This window comes from Aureobasidium namibiae, assembly GCF_000721765.1.
Source record: "Aureobasidium namibiae CBS 147.97 unplaced genomic scaffold scaffold_5, whole genome shotgun sequence".
NCBI classification, from domain to species: Eukaryota; Fungi; Ascomycota; class Dothideomycetes; order Dothideales; family Saccotheciaceae; genus Aureobasidium; species Aureobasidium namibiae.
Window position 1 is genome coordinate 451,264 of NW_013581204.1, and position 25,922 is coordinate 477,185.

Below are 25,922 nucleotides of genomic sequence, written 5' to 3' on the forward strand. Positions count from 1 at the left end.
ACGAACAGCGATTTGACGATGTGATGTAATGTAGAGCGATGTGTAGAGAACCAGAGCCAGGTATGCGTTATTGGAAATAGCCACACGTCAACGTCAAATGGGTGCGATTGTTGGATCGAGAAAGAGCGAGACGACGCGACTGCCTCGCGACCCGCGCTGCCGCGATCAATTTGCCAAGCCAAGCCTCGCTCCTCCGCTTTGCCCGCCAACTCTTGCTTCGCGTCTCTCACTCAACCTTCATCATCAACGAACCACTTAGAAAATATGGGTGAAATGAAAGACGAATCTGATCTCGATATGCTCTTCTACGACGGTCCAGACTCTTCTGACAGCCAAGAAGTCTTTGAACCGGTCGGCCCTCAACTCAGCCGCCCGGACAAGCATCATGGCGTTATTACGCAAATTGAAGCAGTTTTCGAGACCATAGCGGATGCTCTCCTCAACGAAAGAGCTGATGTCGCTATCTCACTCACCTCTCCTTCCTCGAGTATACCGCGAGACACATCTGCCCGAATATCGAAAGCAGTATTCAGCTTTCCTGGAAAGGCTGCCAACGACGCGTGGAGATTCTGTCGGTAACGATGAAACCCTTCCGAGTGACAAGCTGACATTCATGTTTAGCCGTGGTTGTCCGAATCCTCGAACTCGTACATGAGTCGCTCTTGGACGGTGTCACCTTGACTAAGCGGCATGTGAGGTGAGACTGACTACAAGACGTTCTAATCTGACACCTCATTGTAGCGACCTATACTATCGCGATCCTGCTTTATTTGGCAGACAATCTACTGTAGACCGCTATGTTGATCAAATTGCTGCTGCCCTCTCGGTACCTAGATCATATCTCAATGTGGTTTGTACACCGATCTCCACGAATGGTAACAAGCTTCTGAAAACTGCAGACTGCTGGTGTGAAAGGCCTTATGGCCGGCGCTGTTGTAATCAATCGCCGAGACGGTTCGAAAATCGATCTTGCCAATGCGCAGAGTGGCATTCTTGTACCAAGCATGGAAGAAGTCTTGTCCATAGATCTGAGCCGAGTCAGATGGATGCTTGTCATCGAGAAAGAAGTAAGAAGGTTCGACGACTGCATATGACCGACAGAACATTGACGCTCTCGAGGCTGCATACCAATCGATCATCTCGTCTGGAGACTGGCAAGAGATGATGTGGCATGCTGTTATCGTTACCGTAAGTTCACCGCTCAGTGTTATCGAGGATTAGTCTGACAAGACTAGGGCAAGGGGTACCCAGACATAGCGACAAGAGCAGTGACTCGCTTCATGACTACGGCTTCACCTCAGAACGGCTTTGCGGAACCTCCTGTCTTTGGTCTCGTAGACTACGACCCAGACGGCCTAGCGATCTTGCACACGTACAAGTACGGTTCGAAGAAAGTGTCCGAAGAGAATGCTGAACTCGTCGTACCGAATATACAGTGGATGGGCCTATACAGTCAATCTATTACAGACGAAGACCACACCCATCGGAACCAAGGACTATTGACCTTGACGTTGAGAGATCGTCACAAAGCGAGAAAGATGCTCGAGTGGGAGCAGCACGCCAGCTTCGATGAAGCGGCACAGTGGCGTCGAGAGTTGCAGGTGATGTTGATGCTGAATTTGAAGGCAGAGATGCAGATTGTTGACTCTGGTTCGTCTGGCCTGATGAACATGATCAAGAATGCTGCATACGATGTTAGTCCTGTCTGATTGATAGGTTATACCCGGTGTGGCTAAATCGCTCCGCTGAGTTGTCGTACTACTAGAGGAGGAAACATAGCGCGGCAAAGAATGTTCCGGAGAATGCTGACTATGCTCTTTCTATACCTGACCGAGGACTGCAACTGGCAATCTTTCCTCATTCTGCGGCATAAGTGCGGGGCCGACCCGGAACTTTATAAATCAATATAAGCACATGTGATCTTGTTTCACACTGCTCCTCTAGTTGGGCGTTCCTGACGCTCATGCAAGGCCAATCCCGGCAGATCCAGGTCCATTGGACGGGCGAGACTCCATGATTGCAGAAGCCACACTTTGCACGAAACTCCTTGGATCCAATCCTTCGATGTGACGCGGCTCTAAAACGAGAAGACATCCGGAATGGTAGGTTTCTTTGTTGCATTGCATCCGAACGCGGCACCAATACCGAGTCTGAGCGATGGTGGAGGCGTAAATGCGTCTTGACATTCGCAGATGAGTGGTCTAGAGGTGCAGCACTGCAGAGCGAGACGCTAACAACATGCGGTTCCGGAGTAACACAACAGCTCGTCACATTGGGGTTCCGTGTTGCCTGGACGTGTTGTCCTTCGTCGTTCCGCGCGCGAGGTTGGGCATGGTGAGTAACACGCAGGAAGTTCATGGTTCCGTTTCCTGATGTTTTGAGAGGCGGTCCTTGCCTTCTTATATCAACACTCGAGCATCACCTGAGATCCTCCATTTCCTAGATTCTATCACCTCCTTAACTCGCTCATCATGCAACAAGCTTTTATAATCATGGCGGCGGTCTTGTCTGCGTCGGCCAATGCAGCAAGCTGTCAGATCTCAGCTTACTCCTGCCTCGCCTCGAACTCTGCGGCTTCTGCATACTGCACATCAGCACTCGGCGTTGCAACAGAAGGAGTAGTAACCGTTCTGGACGTTATTTCGAGAACAACTACCCTCACAGATGTTCCTACCAGCACGATCACCATCACCTCGACTGACTTGATTGTCTCCAAGACTACCTCGACGACGTTCACGACATCTTCCGCTAAGGCGAGTAAACGACGTAGAGGAACAGAACCATGTGACACAGCCGAAGACATACTGTCTGGATTGGACAAGTCAGAGCTGTCAGAGGCATGCTCTTGTATCGGAGCATTGCCGTCCAGCGAAGCCAGTCTCCTTCCTGCGGAGCCATCGACCACGACACTGACTGGCGAAGTATGGTTCACCGTGGTCCCTGAAGTCACGACTTCAATCACGCAGACTATAACGACCACATCTATCTCAACAGTCAAGAAGCCAAAGCCTTCTTTCACTCAAGTCTGGGGACCTAAAGTTGGCTGTGATGATGTTGGCATGAAGTCTACACAAACCTTCATGCTCTCAACGCTCAACGAGTCTCAAGTCACGGACATCTGCAAAGGCACCTGCATCAGTATGTTGGCCGAACTCTCCTAAGCAACGGGGTATACTGACAACGACTAGAAAAACCAGATTGCATGTTTTTGATGGTGCAGTCGATTTATCCAGCGAACCACTTTTGGAACTGTTACTACAACGACCACACGTTCAATGAGAAGAAGGATCTCAATTGCAGCAAAGACACGTCGATCTGGGGTACGGCCAAAGGTTACAAGTAAGTATTATGGTAATCTTCGACAACGAGAGCAATAACTGATCATATTAGTGTCATCGGGCGAGGTTGAATTTGCTTCATGGAGGTTTCCCGTGTTACGTGAGATAAGTAGCTGGACTACTGAGTTGGAGGACAGTTTATTGGAAGTTATTTCATAGCAAGGAACCAGAGGAGAGCAGCAACAGATTTGCGGATTCATGTAGAGAATGGTATAGGCCGATCAGGAAAGTTTGCCGAACAACAACCCCAGACTGTTGACACGGACCTCTCCTTTGTTCTGGATTGGGCCAATGACGCGGGTTTAACGGTGGGCCCATGTGTTTCGTAGCAACCTGAAATAGCAAGCCAGTTTCGATTCAACAACAAATTCCCATGTCTGCAGACTTCCGACAACGACGCGCTCAGTATGGATGACCTCTTGAACACGGATTGGAGTACTGCGGCGCCTGCAGCCAAGCAGAACGCCCCGCGGCCAGCATTTGGCATGCCCATGTCTATACCTAGTGCTACTTCCAGCTCGCGTGCCAGTCCAGCTCCTTCCGCCTTTGCCAACAACCTGCGTGCTCCCTCCCCATTCACCAATAATCAGTCCGCTCCCAAGGCTCCGTCAAAAACTGCCTCACCCGCCAATGACATCTTCGCCAACCTTGTATCCACAAACGCAAACAAGACCCAGGGCAGCCTCACTCTCTTAGAACGCCAGAAGCAGTTGCAGCAAGAGAAGATCAAGCAGGAACAGGAACAGCGTCAGAGACATGCCCAGCAGTATGGAAACGAGGCAGCCTTTTGGGACACTCTGGGTAGTGGAAAGGGTACCCCTCAGCCAGCAGCACAACATATTGCATCCTCTGCCCAGCACGACGAGGACGACCTGTTGGCTGCCTTCAACTCAGCTGCGCCGGTAGACAAGTCTTCTCACTTCCCCGTGCCCGCTGCTTCCACTGCTACCAGTGGCCGCAACACTCCTGCTGTTGCGAACCAGTCCAAGTCTACCTCTCTGCTCGCAGATGACGACGACGATCCGTTTGGTCTTGGAGCTGCTCCTCAGGGAAAGGCCAGCCCTTATCAACCCGCTCAATCGATTGCAAACGACGACGATGACGATATCCTTGGAGATCTCGGAAAGCCCGTAACTGCCAAACCTCCCCGTCGCGAACCTCCTAGACGTGAGCCTGTTGATGAAGCCTTTGCTGTCAACGAACGCCGCGGACCGCCGTCTTCCGATCCCCTCGACCGTCCGATAGCTGAACTGGTTGATATGGGCTTCCCTGCTGTTAGGTCGAGAGCTGCCTTGCAAGAGACGGGAGGAGATGTACAATCGGCTGTAGGATGGTTACTCAACCAGGCACATCAAGAGTCAAAGGAGAGAACACAAAATCGCGGTGGTGCCCGTGCTAGTCCAGCACCCCAGACTCGTGAAGAGCCGCGACGCGGAAGAGGCCATGAGGATGCTTCGGTGCCTGCTTGGATGCGACAGGAGTCGCGCCCGAGCTCCAATCAACGCAGGCAAGACAACGGAACACCCGCCTCGGAGAAGGATGTAGCTGCATATGCACAAGAGTTTGGTACATCATTCCTCAAGTCTGCGGGCTCTCTTTGGAAGACAGGACAGAAGAATCTGAAGAAGGCCGTTGCCGAATTCCAACAACCCGAGGGCGATTCGAGTACACCCAAGTGGATGAGAGATGCAAGCGCTGATGGCGTCTCTGCTCGACCCGGACGCTCTTCGACACCTCGTACAGCTGCACCTGCACAGACTGCGGAAGAGTTGACCAATGAGGCTATGCTTCTAGAAGCCAGAGACGAAAGACAGCGACCAACAAAGTCGCGTACCCCTGAAGTACCTGAGTCTGCTTCAAGACCTGATCCTAGAATTCGATCACCTGCCCAGGACCTGCCTGTGCGTAGTCAGCCGCAATCACGGTTTGCACAGCAAGCACCACCTCCGCAGGCTCAACGTCCAAACAAAGTTAGTCGCTTTGATGTCGAGGAAGAGTCGTCACAGGCATATGTCAGCTCGGCAAGGCGAAGAAGACCCGCCAAACCAGAACCACAGCCAGAGTCTGAGGTCGACCTATTCAGTCCAGCACCTGCTCAACCACCTCCACAGCCTGCATCTGCTAGGACCACTCCCGCACCTCGTCCTTCTGCAACCAAAGCTTTTACACCAGTACCACAAGCTCCGCGACCCAAAGCACCTCCGCGAAACATCCCGGCCATCTCACCCTCTGCACTGTCGACATCCAGCAGCCATCGCCGGGCAGGTACCGAGGCGTTCAAAAGAGGAGACTTTGATGCCGCGCATACCTCATACTCTGCCGCACTCACGCCACTACCGCCTACTCATCCTCTGATCATCATTGTGCTATCAAACAGAGCTCTGACAGCCATCAAGACTGGCGACCCTAAAGCTGCAGTCGTCGACGCAGACCGCGTTATAGAACTCGTTGGTATTGGCAAAGGCGAAAACGAGAAAATTGACCTCGGTGGTAGTGAGGGCGAAAAAGACATGAAAGAGTTCTACGGCAAAGCACTCATGCGCAAAGCCGAGGCGCTGGAAAACATGGAGAAATGGTCAGATGCAGCTATCGTCTGGAAAGATGCCATTGCAGTTGGCGTAGGCGGCGCCGTAAGTCTACGAGCCCGTGATCGTTGCGAGAAGGCCGCGAATGGAGGTGCATCGAAACCCGCACCTGCAAAGCCAAAGGCTACACCAGCTGTCACAAGAGTACCGGCGGGTCATCTCCAGCAACCCAAACGTCCTGCGGTCTCACAAGTTCAGTCGCAGGAGGCAGTACGAAAGTTGCGTGAAGCGAACGCTGCAGCCGACAGAGCCGACGATGAGAAATTCGCACTTTCGGATCAAGTCGAAGCCAAGGTCACTGCATGGAAAGGCGGCAAAGCTGATAACTTGCGCGCTCTCCTGGGTAGCTTGGATAGTGTTCTCTGGCCTGAAGCAGGATGGAAGAAGGTCAATATGAGTGATCTGATCATGCCCAACAAGGTCAAGATAGTGTACATGAAGGCGATCGCCAAGGTTCATCCTGACAAGGTATGTGATGAAAAGCATTATTTTTCGTGGTTATATGAATGCTAACCTGATGTATAGCTTTCGCAGTCGGCCACTACTGAGCAGAAGATGATCAGTGGATCGGTATTTAGCACGTTGAACGAGGCTTGGGATAAGTTCAAGAAGGACAACGGGCTGTGAGCAATTACTTGATTAGATAAACCAGAATTGACAGCATTTCCAGATCATAGACTGCTTTGATCCAGATTCCTTGCGCAAAGTGTATATGCATAATTATGCACAGTACACAAAATATGCTCGTAGTGCAGCTTCCGAAATTCCGATCCCGTGGACGTCGTTGCCATCGTGCTTGCCATTACCATCAGCACAATTGCAAAATCTCTCTTCGGCTGCAGGAACCTTGCAAGATGAATCTGAAGATCGAATACTGCGGCAACTTGACGTCGAATAATGTCTGGAATGCTCTAGCAAGACAGCCTGGAGCATACCACACGGCACGCCTGTTGAGAGCGTGGCTGACATCTATCAGCAGCAGTACCTACATACTAATGGTCAAGATCTCTCACAGTTGTAGGTACTGTATTCACGGAGAATGAAGTCGTCATCCGTTGTCATTGCAATACAGCTGCAACTAGGTAGACAGTCTGCCACGCGATCTTGACTCATTTGAGCAAGTTTGCGGTGAAGTCTCCTCGAGCAGATCTACGACTGCGAACAGCTTGGTATGAGTCTTGAATTGGAGTGACTCACTCAACAGGTTATATGTTCTCTCGAGGTTCATTTCTTAGTTGTCTTCTTATTTTCAAACGCATCGACCTGCAAATACATCGAGCATTATTTCATCAAGAACCAGTAACCAACATCGCAATCAGCAATCATGACATCTGCCACCCTTGGGTTCCAACACGCAAAGAACTTCAACATCGCCAAAGTCTCCACCGGTGAAGAGTCTGAAGAAGACCCCAGCGTACTACGCTTCAACGACTCCATCTTCGCCGATGTAACGCTACACTTCGACGACATCTCCATGCTCTACGACAAGCAAATCCTAAACGCCTGCCCCATATTCTTCCAAGCCTTCAATGAACAAAAACACACAGAATTCACCATCGAAAAGTACAGCAAAAACGCAGTAATGACGTTGCTGAGCCATATCTATGACAATGGGCTCAAATTCGACCAGAGCATTGTATACTCAAAACTGTCCAATGAGGACTTGTTTCCACAGACTTGGAACCTAGTGCGTCATTGCGCCGAAGTTTTTTGTCTGGCGGACGAATATCAGTTGCCCGTTTTGCGCTCGCAGGCTCAGGCCAATATCATGAGCATCAGACGCCGCGCTATGCAACTCAAAGACAATCTGGTCATCACCATCGTAAACAGCAAGATCACGGACATCTACAACGATAACTGGTTCTTGGACATGGGTATTTTGGATGAACTTGCAACGCAATGCTTGGAGTACGAGTGTGTAAAGGAAGATGATCATCACTGGATGTACAGAAAGATTGATGGCGAGTGGGTTGCTGTGTTTGAGGAGTGGGAGAGATTGGTCAAGAGGTTGAATGTTTTGGATCCTGGTATGACTCCGATTCCCATGGACAGGGGCCAGCCAAAGAGTGAGGCGGATAGGTGGACTTGGTAGAGGACGGTAGATGTAGTTTCTGGCTGGACAATGTATGTACCTATTTGATAGACAGCCGATCGGCACATCAGTAGCTTTTACCTACAGCTTAGACCCTGTATCAAGTTTCACGACGCCTCCACCAACGACATCATACTGCCTTCCTCTCCTCCAACCCATCCATCTAGCCAGAACTTCCTCTCCACCAACACCCGGCGCTAAACCTTTACTCTGCCAACCATTTCCCTCGACACCAATGCCTTGTCCTTCACAGACAGGTCTGGTATCTGCATCTCCCTCTGAAATAGCCTTGCCAGGAGAGTCTTTGAGGGTTACAATAGGTCTCTGGTCGTACCCATTGTCCTCCAGCTCATCTTGAGTAAGAACAGGCGTGCAACAAGCATCTGTGTCATCAAAGATCTTCTCCCACTCAGCCCTAGACTTGGACTTGAAAGTTGCAGTGAAGAGGTCCCGTAGAGCAGGCCAAGTGCTGCGATCTTCCCTCTTGCCAGGGAGATCCGAAGCTCTGATGCCCAACCCCTTGAGCAACTGAGCAAAGAACTGCGGTTCCAGCGCTCCCCTGTATCTCATCAGTGATCCCCCAACAAGCAACAGCAAGAAAAGCGCAGCACTTACACAGCCATAAACCCCCCATCCCTACACTCATAAGTATCGTAATAAGGACATCCACCATCCAGCAAATTCTCACCCCTAGGTCTATCCCACACGGGCGTTTTTCGCGCAAACCTAGGCATGACACCCAAATACGCAGCTCCATCTACCATGTTAGCCTCAACAACCTGACCCATACCCGAACTCTGCCTCTGCAGCACCGCCATCACGATACCCAAAAAGCAGACTAGACCCCCACCTCCAAAATCACCGAGTACATTTGCAGGAGGATATGGAGTGTCGTGTTTTCTGCCGAGTTGGGAAAGCACGCCAGAGACTGCGAGATAGTTTATATCGTGGCCGGCCATGGAGGCGTACTTGCCATCTCTGCGGAAACCAGTCATGCGAGCGACGATGAGTCTAGGATTGAGTTTGAGGAGCACTTTTTCGGGCGAGAGACCTGCTTTCTCCAGTACGCCGGGCCGAAAAGGATCGATGAGGATGTCGACATTTGGAATCAAGGATAGGATCAGAGAGATGCCGGCTTTGGACTTGATGTCTACTGCAATGGATGACTTGTGGCGTGTGAGAAGATCTGAGGTTGGAGGTGGCGGATTGTTGGTGTGTGCTCCTGCGACTGCGCGATCGATGCGCAGGACAGAGGCGCCCCAGTCGGCTAGAAGGAGGCCTGCAAATGGTCCTTTGCATCATCTTGTTAGCATGTCTAACCGTTTGGACGGAATTGTAACGCTCACCTGGAGCTAGACCTGCGAATTCAAGCACCCGAAGACCGGTCAGCGGCGGTGATTGAGGCATTGTGACTGATGTTAGCGATGAAAATGGTATATCAAACAAGTTGTAATAAAGAGGTGGATAAGTCAGCTCATGTTCGAACCTCGGATGCGGAGAGATGGGCAAGTCACCAAGATGCGGGGAAACACATGTCGAATACGCTTCAGAAAACGAGATTATATACAGCCTCGAAGGACCATGGAAACGCCCAAGAACAATCTTAAAACAAATGTCTATTGTCACCTCTACTCGTCCATGACGGAAGCGAACTTCTCGTTCATCTTCTGCAAGAGCTCCTCGTACTGCGGCAAACATTAGCATGGCGATCATTTTTGAACAATTAAATTCACAACTCACCTTCTTGACAACCTTCTCCTCACCGTCGTCAGGGAGCTCGAACTTCATGCTTCTCAGTTCGCTCTGGATCTCACCAGTCGACTCTCTGACCTTGCTCCAGGCATGGCCTTGGGAGATGGCCTTCTGAGCCTCGTCGTGGAAGCTCATCATGTTCTTCATCATCCAGAAAGTCTTCCAGAGGGGACAGAACTGATCGTAGTCACTGTAACCGTTTTGTTGCAAAAAGTCCTCTTTGAGCAGGGTTGCGACATCAAGAGTAATCTTGTCACCGTCACCGAGAGCGGACTTTCCGACCAGTTGCACGACTTGCTCGAGATCCTCGGAAGTGGTCAAAAGCTCCTTGATGCGGTCGCGCAGGCGAGGGAACTCGGGGTTGTTTTCTTGGTAGTACTTCTCGAGCGAGGTGGTGTACTTGGAGTAAGAGAGCGAGGTGTTGATCGAAGGGAAATGCTTACGCTGGGCAAGCTTCTTGTCCAGACCCCAGAAGACTTGCACAATACCGAGAGTGGAACTGGTGACAGGGTCTGAGAAATCACCACCGGGAGGAGAGACGGCACCGACAATGGAAACACTGCCCTTGCGGTCAGGGCTACCAAGAGCGGTAACACGACCAGCACGCTCGTAGAAAGAGGCAAGCTTGGCACCGAGGTAAGCAGGGAAACCTTGGTCAGCAGGCATCTCTCCGAGACGACCGGAAATCTCACGAAGAGCCTCGGCCCAACGAGAAGAAGAGTCAGCCATCATGGCAACGTCCTTACCCTGGTCACGGAAGTACTCAGCGACGGTGATACCAGTGTAGATGGAAGCCTCACGGGCAGCGACGGGCATGTTGGAGGTGTTGGCGATAAGAGTGGTACGCTTCATGATAGGCTCCTTCTTGCCGTTGACATCGATGGTGAGCTCGGGGAAGTCCATCAAGACTTCAGCCATCTCGTTACCACGTTCACCCTGTAGCATAATTAGCAACGTCTCTTGATAGTGGTGTTTGTTTTTGAAGTGGACGTACGCATCCAACGTAGACGATAATGTCAGAGTTGGAGAACTTGGAGACGGACTGAGAAATGACAGTCTTGCCGCAACCGAAAGCACCAGGAATACAGACGGTACCACCCTGGACACTGGGGAAGAGGGCGTCGAGGACACGCTGACCGACAATGAAAGGCGAGTCGGAGCCGAGCTTGTCGTTTACTGGGCGAGGGACACGGACGGGCCACTCCTGCATCATGCTGTACTCGGACTTCTTGCCCTCGAATTCAATCTCAAGAATCTTCTCGTCGACGGTGTACTCGCCAGCCTCTGCGATACGGGTGATGGTACCGCGAGCTCTGGGAGGAAGAAGGATCTTGTGGTCGTTGAGCAGCGAGTTCTCCCAGACGGAACCGAAAACGTCACCACCAGTGATGTGGTCGCCGACCTTGTACTCGGCGGGCTTGAAGTCCCACTTTCTCTTACGGTCCAAGGCAGGCACGTCGATACCGCGGGGGATGTAGATGCTGTCGGAGACGTCTGAGATAGCCTTGAGAGGGCGCTGAATACCGTCGTAGATGGTCTCCATCAAACCAGGGCCGAGCTCGACGGACAGAGGCTTGCCGGTTCTGTAGACGGGGTCACCCACAGTGACACCAGCTGCGTTGGGTCAGCAAACCGAGTGTGTCTTGTATGTGCACATATGCGTACCCGTCTCTTCGTAGACCTGAATGGTGGCCTTGTCGTTGTCGATTCTGATAACCTCACCGACGAGACCGTCCTTGCCGACTTTGACCTGGATTTCTTAGTATGGCGCATTGTGTGTTGGAGGCGGATTGGTACGTACGAGTTCGTACATGGCGACACCGATCATGTTCTCGGCGATAATGACGGGACTGGACGGGCATTAGTGGCTTGTAGGCGGTCGTGGACGGGCGGCGCGACATACCCCGATACGGAGAAGATGGAGCCTGGTCATGGTCAGCTTGGCTTGAGTTGGGAGTGACAAGCTGGACTCACCCTGCTGGGACTCGACATCTCTTGAAGGAGCCATGGCGGGAGTTGTGGAAGTGTTGGTTGAGCTGGCTGCTACGGGGCTCTGGGGCAGATCGATGGACAGCGAGTCCTGTTCTACTGGCGATAAGACGGCGGCGCGATCAGAGTCTTTCTTGGTGACTAGATCGAGAAGGGATGGGCGCGTAACAAGTCTGGGTCGCAATCCTAGCATGCAACTGTCTGGACTGGAGTGGTGGAACTGCTCGTGTCGTCCGCCGCCCGTCGAAACTGACGTCGAGTGCCACGCACAGACCATCCAGCCCGTCTTGGTTTCTCCAGACTTGAAACGAGCTTGATTATTTTTATCATTATTTATTGTCATTTTAATCATTATTTATTCTCGTTTTTCCACTACTCTTCTACACAATCTCGATGTCCGTCGTCTCTCCATATCCATTATACGCTACTCCTCTCAAATTCCACTCCGATCTCTTCGGCTGTGTTTGTCCGCTCGCATCCGTAGCTCTGCTGTATATACTCAACCCTTTCCCTGCCTCCATCTTGACGCTTGCCTTCCACAATCTCCACGACCACCTGCTCTCGTCTGCATTATGCTCCAATTCTGCTTCGGCCCATGTCTTTCCTTCATCTCCTGACACTTCGACCTTGACTACAGCTCCACCGTCTCCACTAGGCAGAGCAAATCCCTTGACTGTTACCTCACCTTCTGCTGACCTCTCCACTTTCGATCCAGTCTCTGGTATAGCAATCGCACTGTTGATCGGCATGGTTTGGAGTGCTGGGGTCGTGTCCCAAAACTTCTCTGCTGTTTCGCTATCCACCGCTTCCGGCGGAAGGATCTTGTAGTCGTGTTGCTGATAGTAATTTGAGCTCTCGACTGTTTGTACTGTGATGCGATCCAGCCACTTCACACTTCGAGCACCAGCAATTCCGGGCACCACAACTCGAACAGGATATCCATGTTCTTTGGTGAGTGGCTTTCCGTTCATCTGAGGAAATCAGTCATCTCTACCTGTCTTAGTTGAGCATCTTGCAAAGCTCACCTCGAGTGCCAATATCACGTCTTTGTCTTCTTCCAACGCTCTCTCAAGATCTATCGAAGCTCCGTACCACTCATCCTCCTGGCAGGGTTGTACATGGCTTGCAAAAGCCACATGGCCATTCTCTTCCTTGGTAAGAATGACCTGTGCCTTTTCCAAGATGTCCTTCAACCTCGGTCCTCGCCATTTGCAGTTCATGACAGCTCCATCAAACCAGTCGATACCTTGGACTTCTTTGATAGCTGTGCGCATGGTATGTCTTCTGATACCAGCACATTGAAGGGCAGAGACAACAGTATGTTGAGGTAATGCTTCCAGATCAGATATGGAAAGATCGAGTATATTCTGCACTGCTCCATCTACACGGACGTGGTGTTTCGAAGCATCAATCTCTGGTATACCCCCGTGGTTGCGGTCGTAGGCATCTTTTGTTGTGAGGAACGATGAGACCAGTTGAGTGGCTGGCGGCTCGCGGTTGAGTGGATCAAATCCGAGGTCAGGCATGGTTGTGAGTATAGTTGAGGAACGGGAGTCTTGCCAAATGAAACCAAAGATAAGAGAATGAGAACGACGATACCTACTTCTTCGATTCTACAAAATGTTATAAGAGAAGGTGGTCGCTCTCAGGAATCGAGCTCTCATGCATCCACTGATGACGAAATGGCTTGGCACAAGGCAGGACCTCGAATGTCTCCTTCAAGTTCAGAACTTTATCAAGTCATCAATGTTGTACCGACATATTTGCTAGATGCAACGACAGTGAGAGTGTTTGAGCAGATATGAATGGCATACCGTTGCTACCCATCCACGGCAAGTACTTGGTATGATCTGCACCGAAGCATCGCAATAGCAAGCTTCAACGAACAGCATAACCATCGTCCAAGCCACGCAAAACCCTACCTTCGTTGCACATGACAATGCTTATCAAATCCTCCCACTCGTATCGAAGCAATTCTTCCGCTGGGTTTCAGCCTATATGCAGTCAGTCGCTCGACAGGCACATTTCCTAGCTGGGATGATTTCTCCGTAAACCCCTCATACAGGACCCCGCGTCGGTGATCTGCATTGTAAGGATCCTGAAGGTGTGGGTTTGTTGTTCTCCAGCAACAAGTAGAAGTTTTGTCTTTCTGTTTCGTGGTTTGTTCCTTGCAATCGTCCCTATTGTTCCTCAAATTGCCCAAGATGAAGTTTCGCGATGGTGAGTTGATTGAGTTTCAAAAGCTATGTCTGAGTACTTACGATACGGTCAGGCATGTGGCTGGTTGCTGAGGGCAAACGCGTGGAGTATGCTGAAGAAGTTTACTCCATCAACGAAGCCCCAGATGGCAAGAAGATTACATTGCTTTGTCCTACCATGCAGATTCGCAGCAGAGGCGATACATTGAACCGTCCTACTTTGACAGTGGTATGTCTATCACCCTGTATATCTCAAGAACAGAACGCCGACATTACATAGGAGCTAGAAGCTGTGATGGACGATATACTCTCCATCGAAGTCACCCACTGGCACGGCGCTCAAAACAAAGGTCCTCATTACGATCTCTTCCCCTCCGGAAGACCGGATGTAAACGCCATCATCGCAAAGACAGAACAAGGAACAACGATCTCAGCAGGCAATCTCTCAGCAACTGTATCCTCCGCACCTCACACCTTCGATATCCGCTTCCACAGCAAAGACGGCAAGGACAAACTAACCTCTCTGCTCAACCGCAGCGTCGGACTCGCGTATGACCCTGCAACAAGTAGTCCCATGCAAACGGCGGATATGCGAGAGATAAACCACTACATTCTGACTCAAAGCACGTTGAGTGTCGGCGAACAAGTCTACGGTCTAGGCGAGCGCTTCGGCGCCCTCAACAAAGTGGGCCAAGCAATAACACTCTGGAACGCCGATGGCGGTACCTCCTCCGACCAGGCCTACAAGAACATTCCCTTTTGGTTAAGCAACAGAGGTTACGGTGTCTTTATCGATGCAACAGAAAAAGTAGACCTGGAGGTCGGCAGTGAGAGATGCAGTCGAGTGCAAACCTCGGTCCTAGGCCAACGACTCAAATGGCACATCATCTATGGACCTTCTCCCAAACAAATCCTGGACAAATACACCACGCTCACGGGCAAACCTGCCAAAGTGCCCACTTGGAGTTTCGGGCTCTGGCTCAGTACGTCCTTCACAACCGACTACGACGACGCAACCGTCCTCTCCTTCCTCGAAGGCATGAAAGCCAGAGATATCCCTCTCCAAGTCTTCCACTACGATTGCTTCTGGCTCCGCGCCTTCCACTGGTGCGACTTTGTATTTTCCCCCAAACACTTCCCCGACCCAAAAGCCAGTATTACTCGCCTCAAAGCTTCTGGATTGATGAACAAAGTCTGTGTATGGATAAACCCTTATCTGGGTCAAGCATCCCCTGTTTTCGCAGAAGCAGCATCCAAAAACTACCTTCTCAAACGCAAAAATGGGGATGTGTTTCAATGGGATTTATGGCAGGGAGGGATGGGCATCATCGACTTTACCAACCCAGAGGCTTGTGAGTGGTATACTTCGTGTCTGGAAAAACTGTTTGATATCGGTGTCGACAGTTTGAAAACAGACTTTGGAGAGAGGATACCGAGTAAGGATGTACAGTGGTTCGACACCTCTGTGGCACCGGAGAAAATGCATAATTACTATGCGTATATCTACAACAAAGTCGTTTACGAAGCACTCCAAAAGCGATACGGCAAATATGAAGCAGTATTGTTCGCTCGTGCCGCTACAGCAGGAACACAGCAGTTTCCTCTGCAATGGGGCGGCGATTGCGAAAGCACCTTTGAAGCCATGGCTGAGTCTCTACGCGGCGGTCTATCGCTAGGAATGTGTGGGTTCTCTTTCTGGAGTGTAGACATCGGTGGCTTCGAGGGTACACCCGATGCGTCCATCTACAAACGCTGGGTGCAGTTTGGACTGCTGTGCTCGCATTCAAGATTACATGGAAGCAACAGTTATCGTGTGCCGTGGCTGGTGGACGACGACGACAAAAGCGAGCAAGGGTGTAGCGCTGTTTTGAGGAAGTTTACGCAGCTCAAGTGCAGGTTGATGCCGTATTTGTACTCCGAGGCTATGGAGAGTATCAAGCATGGCTGGCCTGTCAGTGTGAGAGCTATGGCAATTGAGTTCCCCGAGGACAAGACGGCTTGGCTGTGTGATCAGCAGTTTATGCTGGGATCGAGTCTGTTGGTTGCGCCTGTGTTTGATGAGAGTGGAGAAGTTGAGTTTTATCTGCCTGAGGGTAAGTGGACTAGCTTCTGGGATGGTCAGGTTGTTGAAGGACCGAAGTGGGTCAAGGAGACACATCAGTTCGACACGCTGCCTTTGTATGTCAGAGAAGGGTCCATTCTGGTTCTTGGAAGAGAGGGAGAGAAAAGAACGACTTGGGACTGGACCAAGGATGTCGAGGTCAAGACGTTCTTCCCTAACGGGAAATCGTCTTTCAGATTGGTGGATCCGGACAACAAGGAGCTGGCTACTATCACTGCCGTCAAGAGTGACGATGACTGGAATGTCAAGGGCGCTGAAGGTTTGGCTAGATGAGAACTCGTGTGGATAGAATTTAGATTAGATATTGCTAAAGCGTTGTTTGTTCGTCGTCTTTATGAAGCACGTTTACAAAGTCTCTGGCGGTTGGGTGATCTGTAACTCGTGTCAGCATGCACTCGTCGTGCGTTCCAAGCATCACTCACCTTGGTCAAATGATCGCCATTCAACGTCTTCATGACCTTGCCCAGGCCTTCATGCGAATAGTCCTTCTCATTCCACATATCCTTGTGATACTTGACCTTGCCTTGGTCGTCCAGCGTCAATGTGATAAGACTGTTTACTGGCTTTGAAAAGTGTACGATCCTGGGTGTGTATTCCTGCTGCAACTTGAAGATGATGCGATCTTTTTGCGAGTCGACGACTTCGGTCTTGAGGGTTTGCGACTTGGCCATTACTTTGGGGATGCCGTACCATTGGCCGGCGATCTTGTAGCGTGTGTCGCAGTACGACCTATCTGTTTTAGTCTTTGACCTCCGACTTCATATGGGGTTTTCGTAGACATACCAAGGATCATCGTAGACGGCCTTCTCAGCATAGACTTGCATGAGCTCCTCTCCTCGCTTGCTATCTTCCGCTCCACCCGAGTATAGAGCACAAATCGACTGTACAATCCTTTCTCTTTCTGGCTCGAGCTTGATGCTCTTCTCGGGATGAGGCTCGTAGTCGACACCAGTGGATGCGTTCTGGCTGGGGTCTTCTTTGTTGCCGGTCAGAGCCTGGGGATCAGGTCTGATTTCGTAGCTTTGGGGTACGTTTGGGTCGGGCATGGTTGCTGGTCCTGAGGAATTGGAAGATACTGAAGTGGTGGATTGTGTGATATATGGAAGATAGGTATTATTTGATGGTTGTTCTGTTACCTTTCGAGACCATTGCGTCACTATTTCACATGAAGGGGTCATTACTGGGGAAGTTGATACCGAGCAGTAGAAGCTGCAGCCACAGCACCAGCCACACCCATGACGCGCCCAGCAACCCTGGTGGCTCCTTCCATCAATGTTTGCAAAGGAAAATACACCTACTCGATTAACAAACTTCCACATATCTTCTGTCTCAAGACTCCAAATCCAATTCATCAGAGTCATCATCAAGGACCATTCTTTACTTCTCCCAGATAGATTCTATCGAGATCATTACCTCCCCATCCGTCTAAACCCCATCATTTCTCTCCTCGAACCGATACATCGACCAGGCTCTCGACTCGCCAAATCACAGACAGTCCTTCAACGACCAGCCCACCAGTCTAATCTGTCAAGATGCCAGACAAGACGCACTTCGATCTCGAGACTCTTCTCCTCCTAGTCATCGCAATGCTCAATCCCATGATCGCCGTCTTCATGATGAAAGGCTGCGGCAAGGAATTCGTCATCTGTACCCTTCTGTTTATTCTCTGGTTCGTCTCTCTTGTCTCGTCGATGTCCTTTACTCACTCATTGAACTTCAACGTGATAGCCTCTTTCCAGCTTGGCTCTACACCTACTGGCTCATTGCCGATCGTCACAAGAGAAAGAAGTCTGGTGTGCTTATTGTCGTTGGGGTGACTGGACAGTCTTCCGGGTCCAATGTTGTTCAGCTGCAGAGGGCCAACACCGCACCTCCTCCAGTCGTCCAGACCATCGAGTACAAGCCTCAGCCAGCACTTCCAGCACCTACACCTGCATCTGCACCTCCACCCACGCCCGCATCGCCAACCAAAGCTACAGAGGTGGTCATGGTCACCAAAGCACCCGACTCACCACCCGCAGCTGCGCCTGCACCTGTTGTCGTTCCAGCACCTGGTCCAAGATGAGATTGAGTTATGGAAGATGAATGATGATACCACGGCCTATGAGAGATACCTACTGTAATGCACCTAATGACCTTCTGCCTCAGCAACCTTTGCATCTTGACCTTCCGTCTCAGCAGTGATTGCCTTTTGATCCTGAGTTTCAGTGGTAGCTGCCTTCTGATCCGCTTCAGCCTGAACTGCCTTGTCAGCTTCTGCATGATCAGCATTCCACGACTCAGAGTAGAGCATGTTCTGCAGTGTAAACCTGCCATCCTTGTGAAAGATGAGGAATTGGTTCTTGTTGATAAGATTCCAGTCTTCTTCTATGTAGGTGCTGGGCTCGCTTGCAACGATGACATGTTTTCCGTGCTCTTTCTCATCCTTCTTCGGGCCCTCATCAGGTCTTTCATCTCCGTCTGGATGATCGGGGTACTTGCGGTTTAGGGTAGTGCCGGCTCTTGTCGAAAAATACAAGCTCGGAGGTTGCTCTTCCTTGTGGTTGCGGAAGCGGCATGCGACCATCTGGACGCCGTCTGTGGCTGCCAGATTCAAGCTATTGGGTCTCCTCTTGGGTCCAAGTATCTTCTTCTGCAGGTTGCAGACGGTCTTGATGGCGGTGTGGAGTGCATTTGCGATAGCGTGGACCGAGTAGTCTTCGTCCCAGGTGTCTGCGCCTTTGCCTGACGAAAGATGGTGCATGAACAGTGCACCAATGTGCTCGCTGTCAGTGCTGCCTTGGATGTTGGCATACGTATCGTGATCCAGCATGTCGCAGATAGCGCGTCTGATCGAGGTGAAGTCTGAGATGGATCCGTTGTGCATGAAAGCGAACTTTCCGAAGATGAATGGGTGATTGTTGACATGAGCGACGGCACTCTCAGACGTGGCACGGATATGAGCGAAGCAGCAGCGGGTTTCAGTGTTGGCGCAGATGGAACGGTAGTTCATGTCACCCTTTGGAGGTTGGATGGTCTTGTAGATGGCGGGTCTGAGGCCTGTGTGGGGCTTGCCATCTTCGCTCTCGCCGGTGATGCCTCTTTCAAAGTCGCTGTAGGAGGAGGTGTACCAGGCGACACCGAGACCGTCGGCGTTCAGGACGCGGTTGCGAGCATTGGCTTCGTGTTCTGCGGTAATCTTGTCGGGTAGGTGGGCGATGAGGCCAGGCAGGTAGTGATCATTGACTTGATTGGTGAGTGCATGCTTAGGTGTGATGAGGACGTCGGAGAGAAGACAAGGTTCGGTTGGCGAGATGTATGCGAACCAACGGCACATGTTGGGCTAGTGGTAGGTTGAGGTTATGCAGATGTATCGATATGGCAAGTACGGGTCAAGCAGGTAGCAGGGTGTATGGAGGGAGGAAAGGTGATGGAAGCAAGAAAAAGGAGGCTACTTGGCCGTGGTCCTAGGGGTATATGTGTGGTTGGGTCGCACTTGCTGACGACGGTGCCGCAGCTGCCGAACAAGGCGGTGGGAGAGGTAAAGGGAGAGAGGGAGCTCTTGTGGAAGTGGCAGGAGCGAGCTTCCCCACAAAATCCACGTCGTTCGCGTCAAAGGCCGAGACGGCGTCGAGCTTCGAGTTGTCCTGCACTTGTTGTCTTGCTTTCATATCAACCACTTCCTTCTTTAACGACAAACAACCGCTTGCGTCACCCCACATCTAACACCGGCAATTCAATCTGTTGGCTACTCTCCTTCACATCCACAGAGTCACGCGACTCCCATCTGTCGAACCATGACGACAATCTCGAAAGACGCTCAGCAGAGCTCATATCCGTATGTCATGGACAACCGCCGTACTCCGCTCTCGACTGACGACAAGTGCCGCCCTATAGCCCGATAGCCCCGCCGGACTTCAACGCACATCAACCAAAGACCGTCAGACTGTACCCTCTAAGCAACTACACATTCGGCACAAAAGAAACCCAGCCCGAAGAGGATCCTTCAGTGCTCGCTCGTCTGAAGCGCCTAGAAGAACACTACGATGCATACGGCATGAGGAGAACTTGCGAAGGCATTCTTGTATGTCATGACCACAACCACCCGCACGTCCTCATGCTACAAATCGCAAACGCCTTCTTCAAGCTCCCTGGCGACTACCTTCCACACGACGCCGATGAGATTGAGGGCTTCAAGATTCGCTTGAACGAGAGACTGGCTCCCTCGGGCAATCAATTCTCCAACGACGGCAACGAAGGCGAGTGGGAGATTGGCGAGACTCTTGCCCAGTGGTGGAGACCCAACTTTGAGACATTCATGTACCCGTTCATCCCGCCGCATGTTTCTCGTCCAAAGGAGTGCAAGAAGCTGTACTTCATCCAACTACCCAACAGCAGTATGTATTACATGCTCCCTCAGTCCACCTAGCAAATGCTGACCCACTACCAATAGAAGTCCTGAGCGTCCCGAAGAACATGAAGCTACTTGCTGTGCCTCTATTCGAACTCTACGACAATGCCCAGCGTTACGGTCCTCAACTCTCTGCCATTCCCCATCTGCTCTCCCGCTACAACTTCGAGTTCGTCGACGAGAACGGCAAGGTCTCAGCCGTGACCCCTGGAGGCAACCCGAACGAGGGCAGCGTACCCAGGACGAAGGTGCTTGCAGGCGGTGACGAGCCAAACGGAGCACAGCAGGATTCGAAAATGGAATAGACCATGGCTAAAGTTGGTCTTGAGGATCACATGGCGACGACCTTACTTTTTCTTGCATTTTAGCGGGCGTTTGGGAATCGATTGTTTTGCATTGAGAAGCGAGGGCATTTAGATGGCGTACTGCTATATCTGGCAGACACTGAAACTTGGTCTAGAGCGTCTTTATTTTCTTCCTTAATCCTCTACTTCATTCCCTGGAGCGAGCAATTTCTAGCAGAAGTCTTTCACAGGGCTCACGGTTAGGGCATAGTTTCGAAGCCCAGGCAAGCTTCGTCGTGACATTTCAAGCATCGAGTGTTTCATGGCGTTGTCGTTCATCGCGTCAACCCGAAGCGACCCGCGTTCGTCTCAGCAGAGCCCCTTGTCATTGTCAGAGCTGTCCAGATATGCCCTCGTTCACGAATGCTACACCCTGATTGGCAACATCTTGCAATAATCTTCTCACCCGCAAGATCGCCTAGAAATCGTCTGGTTGCGGCATCGGGGCACGGTTTCATGTTGATCGTCCACCCCGGACTGACCGCCCACGCCTTTTGGGGAAGGTCTTTTGGATCCGTTTCATCGAAATGCAACCCTGGACTCCTATTGAAGCCACATCCAAATACCCAGGTCATCCCATGTGAGTGCCGGCAGTAGAAGCCCTAATGGATTAAGAGTAGGTTCGCCTTGATATCAAGTAGGCGTGCCCGTTTGCTGTTTCCTCGCTCTCCTGTTGTCGTTCCCGTCTTTCGTTCACGTTCATACTGTCCTTCTCTTGGCATCAATGTTTTCTTTCTCTTCTCTTTTGACCCTTGTTATCGCCCTCCCTGCGCTGGTTGCAGGTGAGCTCTCTGGCAAAGTCGGTCCTACCACTTCTCATGCCACCAAGGCTGCCAAAAAGACTTGCGACATTACCAAATACGGAGCTGTTGCTGATGGCAAGACTGATATCAGTGCTGCTCTGAACAGTGCTTTTACTGCTTGCAAGACTGGTGGTGTTGTGGTTATTCCTACTGGCAATTATGCCATGTCCAAGTGGGTCAAGTTGGCTGGCGGCAACAACTGGGCTCTGCAGCTTGATGGTCTCATCACTCGTACTGGAACTGATGGTGGTAATATGATTATGATTGAGCACAGCAACGAGTAAGTCTAGCCTTTTGCAAAGATTGGGCGAACAATCACGCTGACATTGCAATCCCAGCTTCGAGCTCTTCTCCTCAACCGGCAAGGGCGCCATCCAAGGCAACGGCTATCAATTCCACATCCAAGGCAGCATATCCGGCCCTCGTCTCCTACGCGTTTGGGACGTGACCAATTTCTCCGTCCACGACATCACTCTCGTCGACTCTCCCTCCTTCCACTTCTCCGTTGACACCTGCACGAATGGCGAAGTCTACAACATGGCCATCCGCGGCGGCAACCAAGGAGGTCTTGACGGCATCGATGTCTGGAGCAACAATATCTGGATTCACGATGTCATGGTGACCAACAAAGACGAGTGCGTTACCGTAAAATCACCCGCGAAGAACATTTTGGTGGAGAATGTTTACTGTAACTGGAGCGGTGGTTGCGGTATGGGATCGTTCGGCACTGGTACCGCTGTGTCAGACATTACTTACAGAAACATCTACACTTGGTCTAGCAATCAGATGTTCATGCTCAAGTCGAATGGAGGCGATGGCAGCATCTCCAACGTCACGCTGGAAAACTTCATCGGGCATGGGAATGCGTATTCCTTGACGCTCGACCAAGCATGGACTTCGATGAAGACCATTGCTGGCAATGGCGTTCAGCTCTCAAACTTCCACATCTCCAACTGGACGGGTACAGAGGTCAAAGGAACAGCGCGTGGCCCTATCAAAGTTGCTTGCGCTGCAAAGGCACCTTGCCATGATGTCAACATCAGCGACTTTGCCATGTGGACCGAACAAGGGGGTTCTCAGTTCTACTCTTGCGAGAACGCATATGGAAGTGGATTTTGTCTCAAGAGTGGTACGAACTATGCGGCGTATCCGGCCACGACTCAGTGGGTTAGCAAGGCTCCTGCAGGATATGCTGCTCCTACTATGGCTGCAGACTTGAAGACTGCTTTTGGAACTACGTTGAGCATTGCTGTTCCTACCATGCCGGCGAGCTTTTTCCCTGGTGTGTTGCCGATTACCAAGTTGGCTGGTAGCAAGTAGATATCATGACGCTGTGAGAAATGTACAATTCGAATAGTCAAGGTTGTTCAATGTCACTGAAGTTGATTTCTTTTCTGCTCCAACATCTTCAATAATGACCCTCTATTTTCTTTGCTCATCGAGCATACAGGCCAAAGACAGGATTTCGCGACGTGGAACTCCTTTCTGTACCATGTCACTGATGAAATCGCTGTCTGACAACGACGTGGGAATACGAGCCAACAGCTCTGCAAGCTCCGTCATCTTCTTGTCCTCGGGATTCTTCTCAATCATGTTCTCGACAAAATCTTCGAGGTTGTTGCGGAATTTGCTGGTAGGGTCGCGTGGAGGAGTGGTAGGCTTGGATGGAGTAGAGGTTGATGTGCTAGTGAAAGCAGTGGTGGAGGAGTCAACGGTGGATGAAGCAGAGACGGAAGTGGCAGGCTTGGGACCCTCATCATTAGACTTGTCGTTGTCAGGGGGGGTGTCTGCTTCAGCGCCGGTGCTGAACTTGCGGTTCAGACGCTCAATCACTTCGCCAGGAAGATCGCCGTAGATCTGGAAGTTCTTGACTGGGATGTTTAAGCCTTCGAATGCGTTGCCGAGGTCGAAGCCAGAAGTGTAGAACTTTCTGACATTCTTGTGGGTGAAGGTGAATCTAGGGCAGAGAGCAGAGTAGTCAGCACACCAACTACTGAGTGAGACTGTATCCGGTGGTATACTTCCATGACCTGAACGGGACGAGCATTGGGCTGAGTCAGCAGGAGATCGATGTCTCCGCGCATCTCCTCGACTCTACCGGCGAAGCAGCTGATGAAGCGGATCTTGAGTGACTCGAGCTTGTTGCCCAGCTGATTGAGACTCTGGACGATGTGGTTGAAGTTGTGCTTGAGAGCAGCAACACCATCGCTGTGGTTGGGATGTCTGATGTCAAGTTCAGTGGACACGCTGATGACTAGATGCTTGATCTGAGCCAGAGAGGTAGGGTTGAGCTTGTAGGCAAACAGTTGACCGGGAGTAGCATAGCGGAAGTACTCGCCCACAGGAGTGATGAAGATGTTCTTGGTGAAGAGGGTGTGGGTGAGTTCTTCGTTGATCTGTTTGTTGGCGTTGAGCAGTCCTCTGGCATGGACGAGAGGCTGGTAGCCCTTGACATCCCAGAGGGGAGTGCCGGGGCTGATCATCACACGCTCCTCGACTTGGTCTAGGAGGTTTCTGATACTGAAGCGATCGCCGGTGGCACTGGTGAGGTCATCGTACTCGTGCTGCTGGTCGGGTGTGTAGCGAGCGATGAGGAGGCGTTCATATATCTGGTGGAGTGTCAATGGAGGTTTCTTGCGGAGACTGCGCATATGACTAACCTTGTCACGAATCTCGCGACGGAGCTTCAGAAACCCAAAAGTACCCTTAGGCAATGGTTTGTGAGCAAAGCAGTGTTTCTTGTGCTTGGCCCAGTGGTTCTTCTGGCAAGTCTTGCTGCAGTAGTAGGTCACTCTGCATTTGGCGCATTGGAGACTGCCATCCTTGAAGCAAGAGCCGGAAGCGCAACGAACAGTCCGAAGAGCTGCGATCATAAGGTTGGATTCTTGTTGTAAGACTGATGTGTGTGATGAAGGAGGACGGAGGCGGATGAGGAAAGAAGAGAAGACCAAGCGTAACCAGAGGAGGAAGGTGTTGGGAGACGACAAACAGCAAACGCTCAGAGCCAGACGGGACGAACGAGACACGTCCGACTACCTGCGTCAACAAGAAGAACCTTTGGCAGCGTCTTGAAAACACAAGCGTCACATAAGTTCGATGACTCTCAACACGCTGTCTCTCACACGCATGCGCCCTTGTTATTCAGGATCCAGCCAAAAAAGCTGTTCACCTGACACGAGCAAAAAACCAAGCAGCCTGTTTAGCTACTTGGGAAAACCCCTTCAGCCTGCAGAGTATTCTACCTTTGCAGCACCGTGCCCTGAAGTTCTTTTCGTGCCTAGTCTGAGGGTCGAACAAGTGACCTTTTCATTCGAGGCTAAAGAACTCCCAGGAGTTTTATCACGAGCGATGGTGGTTTACCGATTGGGCCACGCTTACACGCTTACTGAGAGAAAGGGAACTCGACGTCAACATATGGTCTTGGTAAGTGAAAGAGGGGTTCGTATGTCGACAGCCTATCTTTACTTTGTGATCTTGCTTCCTACGGCATTGGTACCTGCGGCAGGGGAAGCTACGGCCTTTGTGACCGCCGGAGTCTTGGTTGCTGCCTTCCTTGTTATCCATCTCTTGATCGGCAGCGTCGATATCTTTGCAAAGCTCGGTGCAAACCAAATGCTCAATCCTAATCTCAATGGCAACAGTGCTTTCGTGATCGCGTACGCAGTAGCAACCCTGTTTTTTTCGTTGTCAGTATCGACACCTCTCACGTCTTCAAATATTGTGACAGTCACTCACTCAACCAGCAGCCTCACACCATCCTCACCCCTAGGCCACCACTTCGCCAACCCCTTTCTATTCTCATCTTTTTCGAACCCTTCTCCATCAGCATCCCTAATCCATCCTTTACGTCTGAAGTATCTTCCGAACTTCTCAACTCCTTCTTTGACCCAGTAGCCTTCTGAAAAGACTGGCGGCAACCAATCGAATTTGTGAAACGCGAATGTGAGACCGAATAGAGGTATGATGGCTGTGAGCTCGTGAAGGACCAGAAAGGCTGTTATGTGAGAGATGGGTGCATTGCGAAGAGGCTTGACGTAGCGAGCTAAAAAGCGTGGAAGTCGAGCTTCAAGGCGTGAGATGCGAGAGTCGTTCGTGGCTTCGGCTGTAGGTTTCGTCGACTGATGGCGGATTTGCTGCTGCAGAGTCGTTCGACCGTACGTGAAGCGTGGTAGGGCCCGTGATAGGAGTCGCAATGGTGGCATTGTGAATGGTGTATAGAGCGGAAGATTGGTGTTTACTTTGGACACGAAGATGTAGAGTTTCGAGAAAAAGAATACGTCATAGTTGCTAAGGGTATCACCCTGTCTAG

At 51.1% G+C, this 25,922-nt stretch overlaps 15 protein-coding genes across 15 annotated transcripts; 8 read left to right on the forward strand and 7 right to left on the reverse strand.

The window, feature by feature from the left end:
• Nucleotides 1-273: 273 nt before the first annotated feature.
• Nucleotides 274-1,709, forward strand: M436DRAFT_43139 (DNA topoisomerase IV, alpha subunit; the record flags this gene model as incomplete). Its single annotated transcript, XM_013573641.1, has 6 exons — nucleotides 274-571; nucleotides 622-697; nucleotides 742-850; nucleotides 900-1,067; nucleotides 1,120-1,188; nucleotides 1,236-1,709. The coding sequence occupies 6 exons, from the start codon at nucleotides 274-276 to the stop codon at nucleotides 1,707-1,709; spliced, it is 1,194 nt and encodes a 397-aa protein (XP_013429095.1).
• Nucleotides 1,710-2,492: 783 nt separating this feature from the next.
• Nucleotides 2,493-3,409, forward strand: M436DRAFT_80292 (uncharacterized protein; the record flags this gene model as incomplete). The annotated part of the gene is made up of 3 exons (XM_013573860.1): nucleotides 2,493-3,138; nucleotides 3,189-3,339; nucleotides 3,391-3,409. The coding sequence occupies 3 exons, from the start codon at nucleotides 2,493-2,495 to the stop codon at nucleotides 3,407-3,409; spliced, it is 816 nt and encodes a 271-aa protein (XP_013429314.1).
• Nucleotides 3,410-3,745: 336 nt separating this feature from the next.
• Nucleotides 3,746-6,550, forward strand: M436DRAFT_80293 (uncharacterized protein; the record flags this gene model as incomplete). The annotated part of the gene is made up of 2 exons (XM_013573861.1): nucleotides 3,746-6,391; nucleotides 6,449-6,550. 2 exons carry the CDS (start codon nucleotides 3,746-3,748, stop codon nucleotides 6,548-6,550), a joined length of 2,748 nt encoding a protein of 915 aa, XP_013429315.1.
• A 697-nt stretch (nucleotides 6,551-7,247) lies between these two features.
• M436DRAFT_80294 (uncharacterized protein) lies at nucleotides 7,248-8,015 on the forward strand (the record flags this gene model as incomplete). Its single annotated transcript, XM_013573862.1, has 1 exon — nucleotides 7,248-8,015. The coding sequence occupies one exon, from the start codon at nucleotides 7,248-7,250 to the stop codon at nucleotides 8,013-8,015; it is 768 nt and encodes a 255-aa protein (XP_013429316.1).
• An 81-nt stretch (nucleotides 8,016-8,096) lies between these two features.
• Nucleotides 8,097-9,422, reverse strand: M436DRAFT_80295 (CoA-transferase family III; the record flags this gene model as incomplete). Its single annotated transcript, XM_013573863.1, has 3 exons — nucleotides 8,097-8,574; nucleotides 8,631-9,306; nucleotides 9,362-9,422. The coding sequence occupies 3 exons, from the start codon at nucleotides 9,420-9,422 to the stop codon at nucleotides 8,097-8,099; spliced, it is 1,215 nt and encodes a 404-aa protein (XP_013429317.1).
• Nucleotides 9,423-9,643: 221 nt separating this feature from the next.
• M436DRAFT_71333 (vacuolar ATP synthase catalytic subunit A) lies at nucleotides 9,644-11,775 on the reverse strand (the record flags this gene model as incomplete). The annotated part of the gene is made up of 7 exons (XM_013573776.1): nucleotides 9,644-9,700; nucleotides 9,756-10,703; nucleotides 10,762-11,381; nucleotides 11,433-11,517; nucleotides 11,569-11,617; nucleotides 11,671-11,692; nucleotides 11,742-11,775. 7 exons carry the CDS (start codon nucleotides 11,773-11,775, stop codon nucleotides 9,644-9,646), a joined length of 1,815 nt encoding a protein of 604 aa, XP_013429230.1.
• Nucleotides 11,776-12,136: 361 nt separating this feature from the next.
• M436DRAFT_42195 (sulfite oxidase-like protein) lies at nucleotides 12,137-13,282 on the reverse strand (the record flags this gene model as incomplete). The annotated part of the gene is made up of 2 exons (XM_013573444.1): nucleotides 12,137-12,727; nucleotides 12,782-13,282. 2 exons carry the CDS (start codon nucleotides 13,280-13,282, stop codon nucleotides 12,137-12,139), a joined length of 1,092 nt encoding a protein of 363 aa, XP_013428898.1.
• A 678-nt stretch (nucleotides 13,283-13,960) lies between these two features.
• M436DRAFT_62273 (glycoside hydrolase family 31 protein) lies at nucleotides 13,961-16,349 on the forward strand (the record flags this gene model as incomplete). The annotated part of the gene is made up of 3 exons (XM_013573702.1): nucleotides 13,961-13,976; nucleotides 14,029-14,183; nucleotides 14,235-16,349. 3 exons carry the CDS (start codon nucleotides 13,961-13,963, stop codon nucleotides 16,347-16,349), a joined length of 2,286 nt encoding a protein of 761 aa, XP_013429156.1.
• A 72-nt stretch (nucleotides 16,350-16,421) lies between these two features.
• M436DRAFT_80298 (uncharacterized protein) lies at nucleotides 16,422-17,122 on the reverse strand (the record flags this gene model as incomplete). Its single annotated transcript, XM_013573864.1, has 3 exons — nucleotides 16,422-16,448; nucleotides 16,499-16,805; nucleotides 16,860-17,122. 3 exons carry the CDS (start codon nucleotides 17,120-17,122, stop codon nucleotides 16,422-16,424), a joined length of 597 nt encoding a protein of 198 aa, XP_013429318.1.
• A 486-nt stretch (nucleotides 17,123-17,608) lies between these two features.
• Nucleotides 17,609-18,141, forward strand: M436DRAFT_80299 (uncharacterized protein; the record flags this gene model as incomplete). Its single annotated transcript, XM_013573865.1, has 2 exons — nucleotides 17,609-17,745; nucleotides 17,805-18,141. The coding sequence occupies 2 exons, from the start codon at nucleotides 17,609-17,611 to the stop codon at nucleotides 18,139-18,141; spliced, it is 474 nt and encodes a 157-aa protein (XP_013429319.1).
• Nucleotides 18,142-18,204: 63 nt separating this feature from the next.
• M436DRAFT_43095 (N-terminal nucleophile aminohydrolase) lies at nucleotides 18,205-19,392 on the reverse strand (the record flags this gene model as incomplete). The annotated part of the gene is made up of 1 exon (XM_013573635.1): nucleotides 18,205-19,392. One exon carries the CDS (start codon nucleotides 19,390-19,392, stop codon nucleotides 18,205-18,207), a length of 1,188 nt encoding a protein of 395 aa, XP_013429089.1.
• Nucleotides 19,393-19,852: 460 nt separating this feature from the next.
• Nucleotides 19,853-20,771, forward strand: M436DRAFT_62276 (cleavage and polyadenylation specificity factor, 25 kDa subunit; the record flags this gene model as incomplete). Its single annotated transcript, XM_013573703.1, has 3 exons — nucleotides 19,853-19,893; nucleotides 19,953-20,452; nucleotides 20,509-20,771. 3 exons carry the CDS (start codon nucleotides 19,853-19,855, stop codon nucleotides 20,769-20,771), a joined length of 804 nt encoding a protein of 267 aa, XP_013429157.1.
• A 763-nt stretch (nucleotides 20,772-21,534) lies between these two features.
• M436DRAFT_62277 (rhamnogalacturonase A) lies at nucleotides 21,535-22,933 on the forward strand (the record flags this gene model as incomplete). Its single annotated transcript, XM_013573704.1, has 2 exons — nucleotides 21,535-21,893; nucleotides 21,952-22,933. 2 exons carry the CDS (start codon nucleotides 21,535-21,537, stop codon nucleotides 22,931-22,933), a joined length of 1,341 nt encoding a protein of 446 aa, XP_013429158.1.
• Nucleotides 22,934-23,035: 102 nt separating this feature from the next.
• M436DRAFT_42814 (uncharacterized protein) lies at nucleotides 23,036-24,486 on the reverse strand (the record flags this gene model as incomplete). The annotated part of the gene is made up of 3 exons (XM_013573577.1): nucleotides 23,036-23,551; nucleotides 23,599-24,222; nucleotides 24,274-24,486. 3 exons carry the CDS (start codon nucleotides 24,484-24,486, stop codon nucleotides 23,036-23,038), a joined length of 1,353 nt encoding a protein of 450 aa, XP_013429031.1.
• Nucleotides 24,487-25,074: 588 nt separating this feature from the next.
• On the reverse strand, nucleotides 25,075-25,815 carry M436DRAFT_42883 (uncharacterized protein; the record flags this gene model as incomplete). The annotated part of the gene is made up of 2 exons (XM_013573589.1): nucleotides 25,075-25,285; nucleotides 25,349-25,815. The coding sequence occupies 2 exons, from the start codon at nucleotides 25,813-25,815 to the stop codon at nucleotides 25,075-25,077; spliced, it is 678 nt and encodes a 225-aa protein (XP_013429043.1).
• Nucleotides 25,816-25,922: the final 107 nt, after the last annotated feature.